The sequence below is a fragment of the Dendrobates tinctorius genome, unplaced genomic scaffold, assembly GCF_039654945.1.
Source record: "Dendrobates tinctorius isolate UK_male_01 unplaced genomic scaffold, ASM3965494v1 ptg000071l, whole genome shotgun sequence".
Lineage (NCBI taxonomy): Eukaryota > Metazoa > Chordata > Amphibia > Anura > Dendrobatidae > Dendrobates > Dendrobates tinctorius.
Window position 1 is genome coordinate 16,791,716 of NW_027361739.1, and position 19,924 is coordinate 16,811,639.

General features: G+C 40.4%; 1 protein-coding gene across 1 annotated transcript in view; it reads right to left on the bottom strand.

The window, feature by feature from the left end:
• The window catches only part of LOC141096108 (piezo-type mechanosensitive ion channel component 2-like), a 242,528-nt gene that overhangs the window by 45,276 nt on the left and 177,328 nt on the right, over positions 1-19,924 (bottom strand). The window contains 6 exon segments of the mRNA XM_073582522.1: positions 1,373-1,569; positions 13,624-13,780; positions 13,875-14,071; positions 14,145-14,311; positions 14,395-14,463; positions 17,262-17,376. Of these exon segments, the coding sequence (XP_073438623.1) occupies positions 1,373-1,569; positions 13,624-13,780; positions 13,875-14,071; positions 14,145-14,311; positions 14,395-14,463; positions 17,262-17,376 (902 nt within the window).

The following is a 19,924-nucleotide window of genomic DNA, read 5'->3' on the forward strand; positions in this document are numbered from 1 at the left end:
TGATCTGCATGGTTCAGTTAAGTGATTCTTTTGCTAATCCTTTGCATCTAATCTGGTTGTGCCTTTTTTTTTGCTTTCTGCTTTGTTGCTAGGGTTCAGTGTACTCCCTGCTGGGGGTAGCGCTGGGCCCCTCTCATAGGTTACAGCTTGTGTCAGTTTGTTCAGTCCCCTGTTATGTTAGTATCTTTTGCTTTGCTTCCAGTTCATACCAGAGTGCTGATCTAGCGGGTGTGAGGTCGTGTGGCCTCAGGTTTTTTGTATATCAGATGTGTTGGATTTTTTTAGGGTTTTGTACGTGATTGCAGACAGTATCTTTTCTGTTCTGTCCTGTCTAGACAGCTTGGGCCCCACTGTTTGCTCAGTCTGTTCTCTGCCTGTGTTTGTGTCTCATCTTGTCTCACCGACAATAAATGTTTGGAGGCTGTCTATTTCTTTGGGGATGTGCTCCGGGGCAGTTTAGATTTCACCTTTCTGGCTTTAGGCTTAGTTAGTTCTCCGGCTGTGCCGAGGCGTCTAGGGCATCGTAGGAATGCTCCACGGCTACTGCTAGTTGTGTTGATAGGATCAGGGGTCTGCAATCCGCTTAGTTACCAACGTCTCTGGTTTTCTGGTGGCTTAGCCTGTTCCTGCCATCCTCCTCGGTGACCCATTCATAACAGGAATGACTGAGTGGGAGTTTCAATGTCCTGCCTAGTGGGTTGTCCAGGACTTAGTTATTGATGCCTTCTCCATAGGTTACGTCATCAATATCAGATGGGTAGGAGTCCAATATTTGACACCCACACAGATCAACAGATAGTAGGTCCTCTATACAGTGTGTTGGCCGTTCTCTGGTCCTGCTGAAGTAAATAAGAGCTGTGTATGCGGTGTATGGAGCTGTGTTGTTCTGGCTTTGTACAATTTTGGCTGATCAGTGGGAGTTAGGGCTCACTGATCTGATATTGATGATAAGAATAGGTCATCACTTTGTAAGTCCTAGAAGACCTCTGTAAATATTCATGCTTCATTACATAAGCAAATACTTATTATTATGCTTTCCTTGTATCATATTGCCATCATATTCCTCAGCACTTTCTATACATCATCACTATCCCCGATGGGGCTCACAATCTACATTCCCTTTCAGTATGTCTTTGGAATGTGGGAGGAAACCGGAGAACCCGGAGGAAACCCACACATACACGGAGAGAACATACAAACTCATTGCAGATGTTGTCCTTGGTGGGATTTGAACCCAAGATCCCAGCAATGCAAAGCAACAGTGTTAATCACTGAGCCACTTGCTGCTCTAATAAAGCTGCCTTACAAGTACACATCATCAATCTCAGACATTTATACTAATTGAATCAATTGCCTTTTTATGCCCTTTTACCTGTTCAGTAGTAGTTCACTTGCAGTTAATAGCTGTGGGACATCTGCCAGCGGCCTGCTGTCATCATCCAGTCCTTGGGTTGTTTCCTTCGCCTCAGTGGAAGACTGCTCTCCCTTTAAAATAACTGTACTATATGACGGTGGGATATCTGTTCTTGTTTCTGTCATTTCTGCATCCCCTTCATATTCCTCATCTTCCTGACCCATCCCCGATTTACCATCATCCTCATGTAGGCTGTGAGAAAGGGAGGTAAACATCAAGGAAAAAACTTACACAAGAACAACGTCAAATATCTCTATATTTTATATCGCTTTTTTAGTGAACCCACATCATGGGATGCCATTTACTTTTGTTAATCTCCACAGGTCCCCTATAATGTGCAGCATAATTTCTGAGTATATCCTTATGGTGGCTGCCGAACGGCTGTTCTGGTACACAGCTTTAAACACGGACTAAAGGGGGTTTTCCATTTTAAGAAGAATACCTTTAGATGTGCTAATACAAGTAACAAATATACCTGTATTAAAGAGGTTGTCCAGGACTGACATTGTGATGGCCTAACTGTATGACAGGTTATTAATATGAAACCAGGGAAGATCCGACACTTGGCTCGCACACCGATCAGCTGAAACCGTAGCTTCATGGACCCGAGGCTAGGACTGAAATCCACATCTAAAGATATATTTTTTTAAGTATATAATTCCTTTAAATAATTAACGTGGATCTGCGCCAGATTATACAACATAAACCGCATACATTATTAAATAGACTTCTTAGTCTTGATGAGGCCTGTGTACTTACTTTGAAAATCCATGTCAGAATGGTTTTTGAAAATTTTGCTGCCTGACATACAGCTGGATTCGTAAAATCCTAACTTTAATATTACAATTATACAGCCATTCTTCCGAGGATTTTCAAAGTAAGTACGGTAAACCAGCCTCTTCAGGTCCAAGAGATCTCTTAAAGGAAATCTGTCAGCATGGCAGGATATAGGAATAGATATTTTTTTTTAAAAGATAAGCCCAACAAAGAAGCTCTCATTCATTCAAGAGGAGGTGGAACTGAGTAGGGATTAGAACTGGAATGATAGGCATGGGAAAAGCTTTCACTTGACTAAAGCACTTCAGCCTCATTTGCATATCGATTCAATCTCTGGACTGGACATGTAGAGGTATCGCTGGCCTTGTCTTTCAAAGGGTTACATAAGCATAAACATAGTTTGGGGAGTGAAATCCTGCTGACAGATTCCTTTTAATATTGGATGCAGTTGGTGTTGGCATAAGCAACAGAAATGGACTTATTGTTTATGTAAAGGAGGACTTTACACTAGCCTGACAGCAGATGGCGATAGTGTGAAGTTAAATGTTTTCTGTATTGTGGGGAAGGAAGCTCTCTTGTTATTGTTATTTTTACTTTCGCTTTTGACTGTATTATACCAGCAGCACAGGCTGTGTGCTTCTGAATTCTTAGCTCATGTTTACCCATAAGAAGTAAATGCTGTTTACTCAAGATAACTTGCTCAGTGACGTTCTCCTGTGTACCAGTGAATTCTCAAAAGATACACTCTGCTACAGGCTATGGGCCCAGAACCCAGACACCCAGGAGATAGTCCCAGAACACAGAATCCCAGACGCACTGAAAACCCTAAGCAATAACCTCAGACACAGAGAAGCAGATAAGCTCTGTTAACAGAAGGAAATAAAACCCAGTAAATGGAGGCTGAAAAAATAATCCAGATACAGAGGGACAAAGGAATTTATGACCCAGGAACTGGAGGGTCGCACACTGGAGATAATTACAGAGAATCACCACACACAGGATATACAGGAACTCTCAAGAAGAAAGAAGAATATCTTCATAAAACAAGTAAGACTATATAAAAATTATGTGCAGCACTGAGCTGAAACTCACAGTAGGTAAGCTAAACAGTGAAAATTATCAGTTATGCAAATTCAAAGTAGAGATGTTGTTATCTAAAGATGATTTATGGGAAGTAATCATTACAGATAGACCTGATGAAGATAATCAGACATGGGATAGAAAGAATAGAGAAGCTAGAGCCACCATTAGCTTATTAGTGGATGATGCTCAATTAATACACATAAGGAATGAGGATACAGTGAAAGGAATGTGGGAGACATTGAAAAAGCTATATGAAAGACCCAGTTTAAATCACAAGTTATTTCTATTAAGAAAGCTTTACAGTATGAGATTAAGTGCAAATGACAAATGACAGGCTCTTACACAGGAGAACGATGAAGAAATACATCAGGATAAGACTTTGCCCACAAACAGCAACCTTGTACGCCCTCAGAGTCATCCTGGATGGAGAAAGAAAAATGTTTTGAAGAAGAAACGGAGAGTGGTGGTCATGGGGGATTCCCTGTTGAGAGGAACAGAGGCCGCTATCTGCAGACCGGATATAACATCAAGAGAAATGTGCTGTCTTCCAGGTGCAAAAATTAAAGATGTGTCTGACAGGATATCAGGACTCTTCAGACTACCCATTCCTGCTAATGCATGTGGGGACAAATGACACAGCAAGAAACGACCTGGAAACCATCTGAAGTGACTTTAAAAACTTAGGTAAGAAAGTGAAAGAACTGGGAGCGCAGGTGGTCTTCTCTTCTATCCTCCCAGTGGATGGCCATGGAACAAGGAGGTGGAATAAGATTCTGCAGGGGAACAACTGGCTACGTTGATGGTGCCGTCAGCAAGGATTTGGATTTCTGGATCACGGAATGAATTACCTATACGATGGACTACTTGCTAGAGATGACGTGCACCTTACGAAGACTGGAAAACATGTATTTGGAAGTCACCTTGCTACACTCATCAGGAGAGCTTTAAACTAGAACCATGTGGGAAGGGAGGCAAAAGGCCAGAAAAAGCCATACACCTGGCAAATGCTATTGAGAACTCTGGTATTAGAAGTGGGAGGAAAGAACAAAGACAAAAGAATCTAAATAATAAAGATATTGGAGAAAGAGAAACCAATCACAAACTAAAATGTTTCTATACTAATGCACATAGCATGGGCAACAAACAAGGAGAATTGGAACTACTAATGCAGGAAAAGAAATATGATGTCATTGGAATCACTGAAACTTGGTGGGACAATACACATGATTGGAATACAAGGCTAGAAGGATACAACTTATTTGCTAGAAACAGACTTGATAAATGAGGAGGAGGTGTCGCATTGTATGTTAGAAACACTTATATCTGCACAGAGATTGAAGCTTCAGAGACTGGGCGTTCTGTGGAAACTGTTTGGGTAAAAATACAAGGACAGAACAATGGAAAGGACACCATTGTAGGCATTTACTACAGGCCGCCTGTGCAAGCTGAAGATATGGATGAACTCTTTATGCATCAAATGGCCAAGTTCTCCAAAAAATATGACATAGTTATCATGGGAGATTTCAACTATCCAGACACTTGCTGGGAATCTTTCTCAGGCAAAACTAACAGGTCAAGGAAATTCTTATCCTCTCTTGCTGACAACTTTATCTTCCAAAAGGTAGGGGAGAAAACAAGGGGAACTACCTTGGATCTAATCCTTATAAACAGGGAGGAAATGGTTGAGGAGGTAAAAGTGGCTGGGACCCTAGGAGGTAGCGACCATGCTATTTTAGAATTTTGGATAACTAGAGGAGGAAGACCTGTGAAGACTCAGACGTCAAGGTTAGATTTCAGAAAGGCAGATTTTAAGGGATTCAGAAAGAGAATTGGAGGGATCCAATGGCTGGATATCCTTAAGGACAAAAATGTCCAGGAAGGATGGGAAATCTTGAAAAATGAAATTCTCAAAGCACAATTGTTAACAATTCTGAAAAGAGGGAAGAATAGGAAGCATTAAAGTAAACCAGGATGGATGAACACAGAACTTAAGCACATTTTAAAAAGGAAGAAAGAAATGTTTCTAAAATGGAAAGAGGGAGGCATATCTAAAGAAGAATATAATGCTGTCTGCAGAACTTGCAGGGCACAAATCAGATTATCTAAAGCTGACAATAAATTGAGGCTTGCAAGAGACGTCAAAAGCAATAATAAAGGATTTTGGGTATATGTCAAAAGTAAAAGAAAAGTCAAAGATGCTATAGGATTTTTACAGGATGAAAATGATGAAATGGTAAGACATGATGTTGAGAAGGTCGAACTTTTAAATTCCTATTTTGCATCTGTTTTCTCTCAGAAAGGAAATGTAACATCAATTGTTCTTCACTGTCCTATTAAGGGAATAAAGAATCCAGGATATCTATAAACAGAGAGATAGTGAGGAAACACTTAGCTAACCTATATGAATTCAAGTTTCCAGGTCCAGATGATTTACACCTCAGAATACTGAAGGAGATAGCAGAAGAATTTTTTGAACCCCTCTCCATAATCTTTGAAAATTTTGGGAGAACAGGAGAAGTCCCAGAGGACTGGAGAAGAGCAAATGTTGTTCCTATCTTCAAAAAGGGGAAGAAGGTGGACCCAGGCAACTATAGGCCGGTGAGTCTGACTTCCATACCAGGAAAGATCGTTGAACAAATTATTAAACAATATGTATGTAAGTACTTGGATAAGAATGAATTGATTAAACAGAGTCAGCATGGGTTTATAACTAATAAGTCATGTCAGATTAACTTAATTTCCTTCTATGACAGAATGACTGATTGGGTGGATCAGGGAAATGCTGTAGATATAGTATATTTTGACTTCAGCAAAGCATTTGACAAAGTATTTCACACAATCCTTATTGAAAAATTGGCTAAGTATGGAATGGACAAGGCAACTGTTAGGTGGATTCATAACTGGCTTAGTGATCGGACCCAAAGAGTGGTCGTAAATGGCTGCACATCCAGTTGGAAGAATGTCTCAAGTGGGGTACCACAGGGCTCTGTCCTGGGCCCTGTATTGTTCAACATCTTTATCAACGATTTAGATGAAGGGATTGAGGGTAAATTGATTAAATTTGCTGATGACACAAAGCTAGGAGGGATAGCTAATACTAGAGAAGAGAGAGAGAGGATTCAAAAAGATATAAATAAACTGGAGCAGTGGGCAGCAACTAACAGAATGGTTTTTAACAGGAAAAAATGCAAAGTACTACATCTGGGCAATAAAAATGAAAAAAGCATATACAGAATGGGAGGAATAGGGCTAAGCAATAGCACATGTGAAAAAGACTTGGGTATACTAATAGATCACAGACTGAATATAAGTCAACAGTGTGATGCAGCAGCAAAAAAGGCAAATGCAATTCTAGGATGTATTAAGAGAAGCATACAGTCTAGATCACGTGAAGTCATTATTGCCCTCTACTCCTCTTTGGTCAGACCTCATCTGGAATACTATGTCCAGTTTTGGGCACCACAATTTAAAAAAGACATCAACAAATTGGAGCAAGTTCAGAAAAGAGCGACCAGAATGGTGACCGGTCTGCAAACCCTGTCTTGTGAGGAAAGGTTGCAGGATTTGGGAATGTTTTGGCTGCAGAAGAGAAGACTGAGAGGAGACTTAATAGCTGTCTACAAATATCTCAAGGGCTGTCACATTGCAGAAGGATCATCTTTATTCTCATTTGCACAAGGAAAGACTAGAAGCAATGGGATGAAACTGAATGGGAGGAGACACAGATTAAATATTAGAAAAAACTTTCACAGTTAGAGTGATCAATAAGTGTAATAGACTGCCACGAGAGGTGGTGAGTTCTCCTTCAATAAAAGTCTTATAGGCAAATAAAGTCTGTGCAGCCTCATTTAAGAGTCTCAAACACGGGACTAGCCAGTTCTTCCTCCAGGGAAGGACCCAGCCAAGGGGTGGCTCCTTTCGGAAACCACCATTACCACCATATTAAGTGGCCCTTTAAGTCAATATCCAGCTCTTTACAAGTTTACAGATATGACAAGGGAAATTCCAAGGCCAGGTATCCATACAAAGACAGCTGTTTCGGGGTGTTGCCCCTCATCAGTGTGGAGTAGGATTCTGGCTAGGTGGGAGCAATGCCTAGTAGACCAACATCACGAAACAATCACTGACCTCAGGGAGACCAGTCAAAGAAAACACTGCGGCAGCCGGCAAAGGCGCTCAATCAGTGAAATCCTAGGTGCAATGTTCCCTGGGAAATATGAATATGCAAATAAAGTCTGTGGAGCCTCATTTAAGAGTCTCAAACACGGGACAAGCCAGATCTTCCTCCAGGGAAGGACCCAGCCAAGGGGTGGATCATTTCGGAAACCACCATTACCACATTAAGTGGCCCTTTAAGTCAATATCCAGCTCTTTATGAGTTTACAGATATGACAAGGGAAATACCAAGGTCAGGTATCCATCCACAGACAGCTGTTTTGGGGTGTTGCCCCTCATCAGTGTGGAGTAGGATTCTGGCTAGGTGGCAGCAATGCCTAGTAGACCAACATCACTAAACAATCACTGAGCTCAGGGAGACCAGTCAAAGAAAACACTGCGGCAGCCGGCAAAGGCACTCAATCAGTGAAATCCTAGGTGCAATGCTCCCTGGGAAATACGAATATGTCCAGTTTTGGGGGCCACATTTTTAAAAAGACATCAACAAATTGGAGCAAGTTCAGAAAAGAGCGACCAGAATGGTGACCGGTCTGCAAACTCTGTCTTATGAGGAAAGGTTACAGGATTTGGAAATGTTTAGCTTGCAGAAGAGAAGACTGAGAGGAGACTTAATAGCTGTCTACAAATATCTCAAGGGCTGTGACATTGCAGAAGGATCATCTTTATTCTCATTTGCACAAGGAAAGACTAGAAGCAATGGGATGAAACTGAATGGGAGAAGACACAGATATTAGAAAAAACTTTTTCACAGTTACAGTGATCAATGAGTGGAACAGGCTGCCACGAGAGGTGGTGAGTTCTCCTTCAATAGAAGTCTTCAAACAGAGGCTGGACAGACATCTGTCTGGGATGATTTAGCGAATCCTGCTTTGAGCAGGGGGTTGGACCAGATGCCCCAGGAGGTCCCTTCCATCTCTACCATTCTATGATTCTATGATTTGACAACATGCAGAAGCACATAGTCTCAATGATGGAAATAATATCACAGCTAAGGTCTACTGGTGAAGACATTATAGAAAGTCATGTAGCAGCAATTTTATTGTGCAGTTTACCAGATTCGTATACAGCCTTGATAAATGCCCTAGAGACAAGACCAGAAAAAGACATCACATTAGATTTTGTGAAAACCAGACTCCTAGATGAATATCAGAGAAGAAAAGAACAAACAAGTGATTTTTCTACTGAAAAGGACAGTTGGAAACACTCTTAAAGCTACAGAATTTAAAAAACCCTATAATAAAGAGACAAGAGAATGTTTCAGATGTAAGAAAAAAGGTCATTTAAAGAAAGACTGTACCATATGGAAAGCAGAACAACAAATTTTACAACATAAAGAGCATACACAGAAAGTGAAAAACACAATTTCCGATTCATGTGAGAATAATTGCAATGGCACATTTAAAGTAACAGACAAGAAATCATCACTTGTGTGACGTCCGCCTGCAAGTCTGGGCTGCAGTAAGACAGCACCCCGAGCAACCCCGATACCTTTTACCCCTATACAGGGATCTGGATTTACAGCAGAGCCCAGGAGGCGCTGTCTGAATATGAGCAGCGGGCCAGAGCAGCACGGTCGCCAGAGAGGGGTTAAAAACGGGACAAAAAGCGAAGTCAGGAATCCGAGTCTTAACCAGGCGGGCAGCAAAGGTACAAAAACGGCAGGCAATAGCAGAGTCAAATTCAGGCCAAAGTCAGAGTCATAAACCAGGAGGACGGCAGAGGTACAGAATCGTTAGGCAGTAGCAGAGTCAAATTCAGGCCAAAGTCAGAGTCATAAACCAGGAGGACGGCAGAGGTACAGAATCATTAGGCAGTAGCAGAGTCAGGAATCCAGGCAAAGGTCAGAATCAAAGATAGCAAATAACAACTAGCACACAGGGGAAACCAAGACTATATCTGGCGGCTTGCAAGACCAGTCCCAAGGTATTTGAGGGATCAGGTCCTCCCTCACAGGTTCCTGGACTGATGATGTAATCAGGACCGCCCCCAGGACCAGGCAAGATGGAAATGCAGTAAGCCCTACATGACTGACAGAGGGGCGGAGCCTGCACCCACCAGATGCCTGCGCAGGAGCCTCTTCTCTTTCACCACCCTCACCCTGGAGCAAACCACGGTGCCTCCCAGTGGCTGAGGCAGGAACAGCTGTCCCCGAGTCCGACGGCGACGTGATGGTCCGGCGCCTCCTAGTGACTGAGACTGGAACCGCAGGCCCCGAGTCTGGCGGTGAAGTGTCAGTCCGGGGCCTCCCAGTGGCCGAAGCCGGAGCAGCAGGCCCTGAGTCTGGCGACGACGTACCAGTCCGGCGCCTCCTAGTGGCCGAAGCCGGAACAGCAGGCCCTGAGTCTGGCGGCGACGTGACAACTTGGTTGGTTTTTTGATTCAGGAGCAACGAGTCATATGACAAGTGACAAGAATTTGTTCACTGAACTTGATTTAGATAAGAAAGAAGCCATTTATCTTGCAGATGGAAGCAAAATAACCGCAGAAGGTATAGGACAAGGTATGCTAAACTGTTCAAACAAGTTCAGACAAAATTCAAAGATACTTGTACAGAATGTGTTGTATGCTCCAAAATTGGAAGGCGAATTGTTATCTGTGAAGCATTTAACAGCCAATGGACTCACTGTAAAATTCAAAGACAATGAGTGTGCAATTCTAGCAGGAAACAAGGTGATAACCAATGTCAAGGCAGCTGAACAATTATATCATCTTGACACACCAAAGGAACAGATGAAGGTATGTACACATGATCACAAGAACTGTATTCACGTGCGGCATAGACGTCTAGGACACAGACACCCTGACAGTATAAGGGAACAACAAAGAAAAGAATTGACAAAAGATCTAAAGATATCAGATTGCTCAATTACCGTAAGATGTGAATGTTGTATAAAATCTAAAGCCAAAAGAAAGTGAGATGAAAAGCAAAAGACCACTTGATTTGGTGCATACTGACGTATGTGGACCCATGAAAGTGACTACATCAGGAGGAAATAGATACATGGTGACCTTCATAGATGACTACTCAAGATACACAGTCACATTCTTAATTAAGAATAAAAGTGAATTTTTTGATAAACTTGCAGACTATGTAACAAGGTCGAGTAACAAATTTCAATGGAAGCCAATTGTCATCAGAAGTGATAATGGAGGTGAATTTACAGGTCACAAAATAGAAAACTACTTAAGACAAAATGGTATAGAACACCAGAAAACTGTTCCGTACACACCTGAACAAAATGGAGTAGCAGAAAGGAAAAACAGAACTCTGACAGAAATGATGAGATGTATGCTGACAGATTCCAAACTACCAGAGAAATATTGGGGTGAGGCAGCAATGACAGCTACATATCTACAGAACAGACTTTTTTCCAGAAAACTGAATAAAACTCCATATGAACTGTGGCAAGGTATGAAACCAAGTATCAATCATTTAAAAGTTTTTGGATGTAAAGTTTTTATATTCATTCCAACAGAAAAACGTTCCAAACTTCAAAACAGATCCATGGAGGGAATATTTGTTGGATATACTGAAAATTGCAAGGGATACAGAATCCTAGATCCCAAAACAGACAGAGTCACGGTGAGTAACAGTGTGACATTCATTGAGGACTTAAATGAAGACACTATGATTTCAAATGACACAAAAAATGAGAAAAACAGCAGTGACATAACTGAAGAGGTTTCTGATGAAAAAGTAGTTGAAATTGATGAAGAACAGAATACTGAAAATGAAGGAATACAACTACAAACAGACACAGAACAAAGACGTTCAATGAGAGAAAACAAAGGTAAACCACCAAAATGTCTCTCATACAAGACAAGCACAAGTAAAATTTTTGAACCTACTTCTTGGGAAGACATATCTAAACTCCCTAAAGAAGAAGCTAATAAATCGATAGAAGCAATAGAAACAGAAATGAAATCCATGCATGACTCAAATACATGGACACTGACAGATTTACCAGAATGAAGAAAAGCCATAGGATGTAAATGGATTTTTAAAGTAAAATACCAAACAGATGGCACACCTGAAAGATACCAAGCAAGACTCGTAGCTAAAGGGTATTCTCAAAAATATGGAGAAGACTATGATGAGACATTTGCTCCAGTTGTCAAACATATTACAATAAGAACTTTACTTACAGTTGCAGCAATGAAACAGATGGAACTGATACATCTTGATGTAAAGACAGCATTTTTGAATGGAGATTTAACAGAAGACATTTACATGGAACAATCTCCAGGATTTAAAAATGAAAGAAACCCAAAGTTTTCAAATTACAGAAAAGCATATATGGTTTAAAGCAAGCAGCTAAAGGGTGGAATGACAAAATCACGGAAGTGCTTACAAATGAAAAATTTCAAAGAAGCAAAGCTGATCCATGCTTGTACACAAAAAGGCTGATGAATAGACGGATTTATGTACTCGTATATGTAGACGACATTTTGATTTGTTCTGAACAAGAAAGGGATAAAGAAAACGTTCTAAAAGTCCTGAAGCGACACTTCGAAATCAAAGGCTTGGGAGATTTGAAACAGTACCTAGGAATACAGATAGAAAGAGAAGAAGATGGAAGTTTCCTACTGAATCAAAATCACATGATTCAAGACATAACAGAAAAATTTGGATTGAAGGATGCAAAAACAGTAAACGCTCCAATGGAAGCAAATTATCTTAAAGAGATGAATAGTGAGAAAAATATGCTACCAAATAATGAAGAGTACAGAACAGCAATAGGAAAACTACTGTATCTAGCGACCGTTACAAGGCCAGACATCGCAGCAGCAGTAGGAATCCTGAGTAGAAACGCGTCAAAACCAAATAAAGCTGACTGGAATGCTGTAAAGAGAGTAATGCGTTATTTGAAAGAAACCAGCAATGTTAAGCTCAAACTACCCACAAGTGATAATTGCATTTTAACAGGATATGTTGATGCAGATTGGGCTGGAGATCCAGTTGACAGAAGATCTACCAGTGGACATATTTTTTTCCTCTCAGGTGGACCAATAAGTTGGACAAGAAACAGTCAATTGTGACACTGTCTTCAACAGAAGCAGTGTATGTTGCCACAGCACATGCAAGTCAAGAAGTTCTGTGGTTAAGACAATTGTTGACAGACTTAGGACAACCACAGTTGCAACTGTCAAAATTGAAAGAGGACAATCAAGGATGTCTTGTTCTTGCTCAGATGGAAAGAGTCAATCCAAAAACGAAGCATATTGATGTGAAGTATCATTTCTTGAGAGATCAGCAGGAACAAGGAGTCTTGAAGTTAGAATATTGTCCTACTGAAGAAATGACAGCAGACATCTTCACGAAGGCGTTGAATGCTGATAAACACCAGAGACTAATAAAAAAGTTGGGTTTGATTGAATAAGTCCTTACTGTTGAGAAAGGGTGTTGGCATAAGCAACAGAAATGGACTTATTGTTTATGTAAAGGAGGACTTTACACTAGCCTGACAGCAGATGTCGATAGTGTGAAGTTAAATGTTTGCTGTATTGTGGGGTAGGAAGCTCTCTTGTTATTGCTATTTTTACTTTCGCTTTTGACTGTATTATACCAGCAGCACGGGCTGTGTGCTTCTGAATTCTTATCTCATGTTTACCCATAAGAAGTAAATGCTGTTTACTCAAGATAACTTGCTCAGTGAAGTTCTCCTGTGTACCGGTGAATTCTCAAAAGATACACTCCACTACAGTTGGTTGCTAACTTTTAGCTGCCTGGGACCACCACTAGGGGGAGCTTAAGAGCATACTGCATACAACTCATAGATTGAGCGTAATAATAAAACAGTATGCAGCAAGTTACCCCTACTAGCAGAGAAGGTAGCACCTATCAAGTTCATGGGTAAATTCACTTCCAAAAATGTATATTGTATCCCCTTCCCTATATTTAGCAATGCTTTCATATGTAGCTATAAACAATTCATAGACGCTAAAAAAGTTAAATATCTTTTTGGTCTGGATACCAGTATTGAAGAAAACTGAATTGCTGCTCGTCTATGAAAATAAGAAATCAATAAAGCTACGGCATATATTGGGAAAATACAATAAATTTTGATCATTTCCAGTAGTCCGTTGCATTAATAGTTAGAATCTGGTGTTTATATCATTATCACTTTGGCACTAGTGGATTCTCTTGTATGCGATTTCTATAGGTTTGTGACCGTATTGTGGTTGTCATCCTCTCAGATTTACCTGAAATCTAAACTATCAACAGACGTGGAATCAAAGGCGAGCATTCGCTGGGGTTTTCGTAATTTCGGGATTTCATCAGGACCTGCAGGGTCCTCATAGGACAAAACCAAATCTTCTGTGACACAGCTGCCAAAACAAGAATACCATCAAATATCCATATTATAATGTGTCTACCGGACTCGGTACGCCTACAAGGACACCTGATGGATCTCATTGGTACCTGGAGACGAAACTGTCCTGGGACTGCTGCGACTCAATACTGAGGATCTTACAGATTTCCAGCCTCTTGGACTGAACGGTCTCCTCTCTGGTGAGACCAACATGGTCATCGTTCTCCTCACTGGACAAGGTTTGAGTTCTTGACAATTGCTTGGCTTTGTAATACTCAGATATACTTTCTTGAGAGGCTTCTTTGCCCTGAAATAAGTCATCCATATTAATGCTTAGCGTGGGAAACAAAATCTGTTCCAAAACGTACTAAACGATATACCCGATCCAGGTTCCTCTGTAACATGCAGCGCTCAATCCTCAGGACAGTGGCAATGTCCACGCTATTTTTGCAGAAATTGTTTAGCGTCTCTATGGTGTCATCAGCGAGCGCCTGAATGAAGACCCAGGAGAACTTCACGATATTTATGACCCTCTGAACAATGTTTTCTGTAACGAGGGAACGTAGATTAAGCCAATGACGGTTATAGAAAACATATATATATATATATTACTGCATTGTCACATCATACCTGGTCCATCTACAGCATCCTCCTGACTTTCAGTCTGTGATTCATCTTGGTGGGATTCCTCCAGTTTTTCTTGATTTCCTACTTGACATCCAACAAAAAAATGGCTTAAATGGTCAATGTCAAACTTTGCATAAATCAATAGTAATATAAATAATATAATCAAAAGAAAGATAATTCTTTCTCAACTTATAAGCCATTTCTTCCACTACTCTACCTCCTGAATTCATTATTCACTCTGGAAAAAAGTTACAATTCATCTTTGTCAAAACAAAAGGCACTGTGATGAAGTGATGATTTTACAACTGCCTGCTGATGTCTATGAAGATAGTAAAAGGGATGCAGGAGCACAGTGAGAAAAAAAAAGAGGGACTCACAGAGCCCTGTGCACAAATTTTCTTGTAAATGCTTATCTAACCGCGTGATGGATTTACAGCAACACTGCTTACTACAGTTGTATAATTTATCCATACTGCTGCTGCTTCTGAACATGTGCTTTCAGCCATTGGGTGGTGTGAGCATTGGCTGACCGACTTGTTCACACTTGTGCATGTCACATACGTTTTTAATCCGTTTTTTCCTTGCTCAGCATGGTTTGGGAGACCCCACCCCTCTCCTGTGTGACATGCACATAAATGAGCTGTCTTGCACCACGAGCCCATACTGGGGAGCACCTGTCTGCATCCTGTTCATTTAGACACTGTACATATGTTCAGGTTTTAAATACATTAGATAGGGACTGCTTCATGAAGGGTTACCGTGACGTGGTGAAGCGGCTTGGTATACATTTTTTGCAAAAAAAGTATCGACTAAATACCCTGTATTCGTTATACAGCACTTGCTGATTACTGTCATGTTTTTTACTGCAGAGCATTTTTGCAAATTTGTCATTTTGTGTTTTCTTGTGTTTCAGCCATTGGGTGGTGTGAGCACTGTCTGACCGACTTGTTCACACTTGTACATGTCACATACGTTTTTAATCCGTTTTTCCTACCTCAGCATGGTTTGGGAAACCCCACCCCTCTCCTGTGTGACATGCACATAAATGAGCTGTCTTGCACCACAAGCCCATATGCTAGGAGGCGCCTGTCTGCATCCTGTTCATTTAGACACTGTTCACATGTTCAGGTTTTAAATACATTAGATAGGGACTGCTTCGTGAAGGGTTACCGTGACGTGGTGAAGCGGCTTGGTATACATTTTTTGCAAAAAACTTATCGACTAAATACCCTGTATTCGTTATACAGCACTTGCTGATTACTGTCATGTTTTTTACTGTAGAGTATTTTTGCAAATTTGTCATTTTGTGTTTTCTTGTGTTTCAGCTTTAAAAAATAAAAAGATATAGAATGCAAGTTTGTTCTTGTTATAAATAAAATATATTATAAGCTAAGTGATCATTTGTAATAATTTGCAACAATTTGTACATGCATTATGTTACTTATCCTGTACTGATTATTATGAATTATATCCTGTATTATACTGAAGAGCTGCACTCACTATTCTACTAAATAATTAATGTACTGCATTCACATAGTGACTCCACCAGGAGAATAGTGAGTGCAGCTCTGGAGTATAATTCAGGATGTAACTCAGGATCAGTACAGGATAAGTAATGTAATGTATGCACATAGTGATTCCACCAGCAGAATAGTGAGTACAGCTCTCGAGTACGGTACAGGAGGTAAATCAGGATCAGTGTAGGACAAGTAATACACAGTGACTCCACCAGCAGAATAGTGAGTGCAGCTCTGTCTTATAATACAGGATGTAACTCAGGATCAGTACCGGATAAGTAATGTAATGTATGTTCACAGTGACTCCACCAGCAGAATAGTGAGTCCAGCTCTGTCGTATAATACAGGATGTAACTCAGGATCAGTACAGGATAAGTAATGTAATGTATGTACACAGTGACTCCACCAGCAGATTAATGACTGCAGCTCTGGAGTATAATACAGGATGTAACTCAGGATCAGTACAGGATAAGTAATGTAATGTATGTACACAGTGACTGCACCAGCAGATTACTGAGTGCAGCTCTGGAGTATAATACAGGATGTAACTCAGGATCAGTACAGGATCAGTAATATATGTACACAGTGACTGCACCAGCAGAATAGTGAGTGCAGCTCTGGAGTCTAATACAGGATGAAACTCAAGATCAGTACAGAATAAGTAATATATATGCACAGTGACTCCACCAGCAGATTACTGAGTGCAGCTCTGCAGTATAATACAGGATGTAACTCAGGATCAGTACAGGATAAGTAATATAATGTATGCACATAGTGATTCCACCAGCAGAATAGTGAGTACAGCTCTCGAGTACAGAAGTAGAAGGTAAATCAGGATCAGTATAGGACAAGTAACACACAGTGACTCCACCAGCAGATTACTGAGTGCAGCTCTAGAGTATAATACAGGATGTAACTCAGGATCAGTGCAAGATAAGTAATGTAATGTATGTACACAGTGACTGCACCAGCAGAATAGTAAGTGCAGCTCTGGAGTATAATACAGGAGATAACTCAGGATCAGTGTAGGACATGTAATGTAATCTATGTACACAGTAACCACCAGCAGAATAGTGAGTGCAGCTCTGGAGCATAATAGTGTATAACGAAGGATTAGTGAAGGATAAGTAATGCAAAGTCGAATTTTCAAAAATACCTATTTTGTAAGTATAATTTTGTATGTCAATTAATCTTGTATGTCAGTTGTAAAATGGCATGAATAGGTGAATTGTTGCAAGTTGTATAAAGTTCCTAAAAGGTGTATGTAGGCAATTAAAAGGATGGTCCACACGCAAAAATTTAAATTTCTCCAAACACAGCATGACAAATGATGTTCATAACTACACAGCATACCATCTGGTTGTTGCTTCTCCATCTCTTTGCGGATCTGCTCTTGGATGGTCTGCTCATCGTTCTTCCGTAGGTTCAGTGCAGATTTAGAGCTTGTGGTCCATGCTTCATAGGCTAGCTGGAGACAATGTCAAAAGTATAACATCTTTGTATTCTAATTATACTTACAAGGAAACTCAGGTACAGATCTGTCATACACTGTTCGAGCTAAACCATAATTACTAGGCTTCATCATAGGGGTCATCATGCTGCCTACATTTTTTAAAAAACAGAATAGAGATTTACCGGTACATAGGACATCAACTTAGGTTATAATGTCAACGTACACTACAAGTGCCTGATTAATGAGGCTACAATCAGTAATGTGCATGCACAACATTAAGAAGGATTTTTCCAGCGTCTCCAGGAGATAAAATAATAATTGCTTTATTGAGAATATAAAATCTTCATACCATCAGGTAAAAACGACATAAAGAGGCGTATGGAGGGGAGCAATTTCCTACGCGTTTCACCCTGAAAGGGCTTAATCATGGAATGCGTAAGAAAGGTCTCCAAGCAAATATTTAAACACATCAAGAAAACAGGTGAACCAATTAGATGAAAAACACACCCATTCGTTTAGCATGAAAAAAAAAACAAAAAAAAAAAACACCAAAACAAATTTAAATCAACTGTGCAAAGGATGGAGACCAACACACAAAAAAAATTTGTAATAACAAAAAAGATGAGAGGAAAAAAGAAAAAAAGAAAAAATACTAGTGTATAATGTAAACAGTTAAAAAACACACATTAATGTTATAAAGAAGCAAATCATTCACTTCTATGTTTACTGGTTTAACTTACAACATTAGGGATTTTATTAATTGTAATACCCCTAATATTGTTTATCTTATTGAATGTACTTCTTGCTCAATTCAATATGTAGGTTGTACGACTTGTCCTCTTAAACAGCGGATACGCAGACATATGTCTGATACACTAAATCCTTCTGCAGTAAATGTTTCTGCAGTCTCGAGGCACTTTATTACTATTCATAATAGGTGCCTGGATTCCCTTACATTCATTGGCATTGAAAAGGTGTACAAACCAACTAGGGGAGGGGACCACTGCAGAAAGATTCTCAATCCAGAGTCTTTCTGGATCTACAAATTGGGTACTAGAGTGCCGCATGGTATGAATAAGAGGAGAGATCTAATCATGCAGTATTTCTTAGGCATCCCTTTCTCTTCCATGTTACCCTATTTTCCCCATAACAAAAGAAAAGGGAATATAAGTAGGAAGAGGGAAACAAAAGCAGGAAGAAGTAACAGGGAAAAAGAAAAAAAAAAAAATGGCAATTTTTTTTTTTTTTTTTCCCCTTTTTGACAATAAATTGTACATAAATTGTTTGTGAATCGCAAGACTCTTGTTATAACACCATCAAAATATACTATGGCTTCTTTATAACATTAATGTGTGTTTTTTAACTGTTTACATTATACACTAGTATTTTTTCTTTTTTTTCTTTTTTCCTCTCATCTTTTTTGTTATTACAAATTTTTTTTGTGTGTTGGTCTCCATCCTTTGCACAGTTGATTTAAATTTGTTTAGGTTTTTTTTTTGTTTTTTTTTTCATGCTAAACGAATGGGTGTGTTTTTCATCTAATTGGTTCACCTGTTTTCTTGATGTGTTTAAATATTTGCTTGGAGACCTTTCTTACGCATTCCATGATTAAGCCCTTTCAGGGTGAAACGCGTAGGAAATTGCTCCCCTCCATACGCCTCTTTATGTCGTTTTTACCTGATGGTATGAAGATTTTATATTCTCAATAAAGCAATTATTATTTTATCTCCTGGAGACGCTGGAAAAATCCTTCTTTATGTTGTGCATGCACTATACACCCGGGTCAGGGTGTTTCGGTGCGTCTGAGGTGTGATCAGGAGCGAAGAGGGGTGAGCTGAATACTTCTTGTTTGTACAATCAGTAATGTGAACCCATTCAAGTTTCTATGTTCTGGATCCTGAGACCAAATGTTAGGAGTAGAGTTGAGCGAAACGGGTCGAAAAAATTCAAAAGTCGCCGACTTTTGGCAAAGTCGGGTTTCATGAAACGAAACCCGACCCTAGGATGAGGTCGGCCACGAGGTCGGCGACTTACGCGCCAAAGTCGCGTTTCAAAAGTTTGTTTTGCGCTCTTTTTCAGCCAATCAGGATCCACGGACACTGTGGGCAACGTGATGACATAGGCACGGGTCACCACCATCTTTCAGAAGGGCATGCAAGTGATTGGCTTGCTTTGGTGGGCGTCACAGGGGGTATAAAAGGGCGTGCACGCCGACCGCCATCTTACTTCTGCCGATCTTAGTATAGGGAGAGGTTGCTGCTGATTCTGTAGGGAGAGCGTTAGGCAGGGAAGAAGACAAAAAAACTGCTTCTGCTGCTAGCGATTTGGCCTGCACAACACACAAGTCACTGTGTGTGCAGTGCAAGGGGAGGCTATATTGTGGTGTATCAGTGGTGTTGGTTGTTGGGCTGCCTTCTAAGGCTTCCTGACACGCTGGCATTGCTGTTTACCCACTGCTCCGCAAACTGCTTTTTTAAAAGCAATCCAATCTCCCTTATCCTCTCGTCACTTTGGTCACAGGCAGCTGTGCCATCGAGCGTGTCACATAGCGCTCAGATATCAG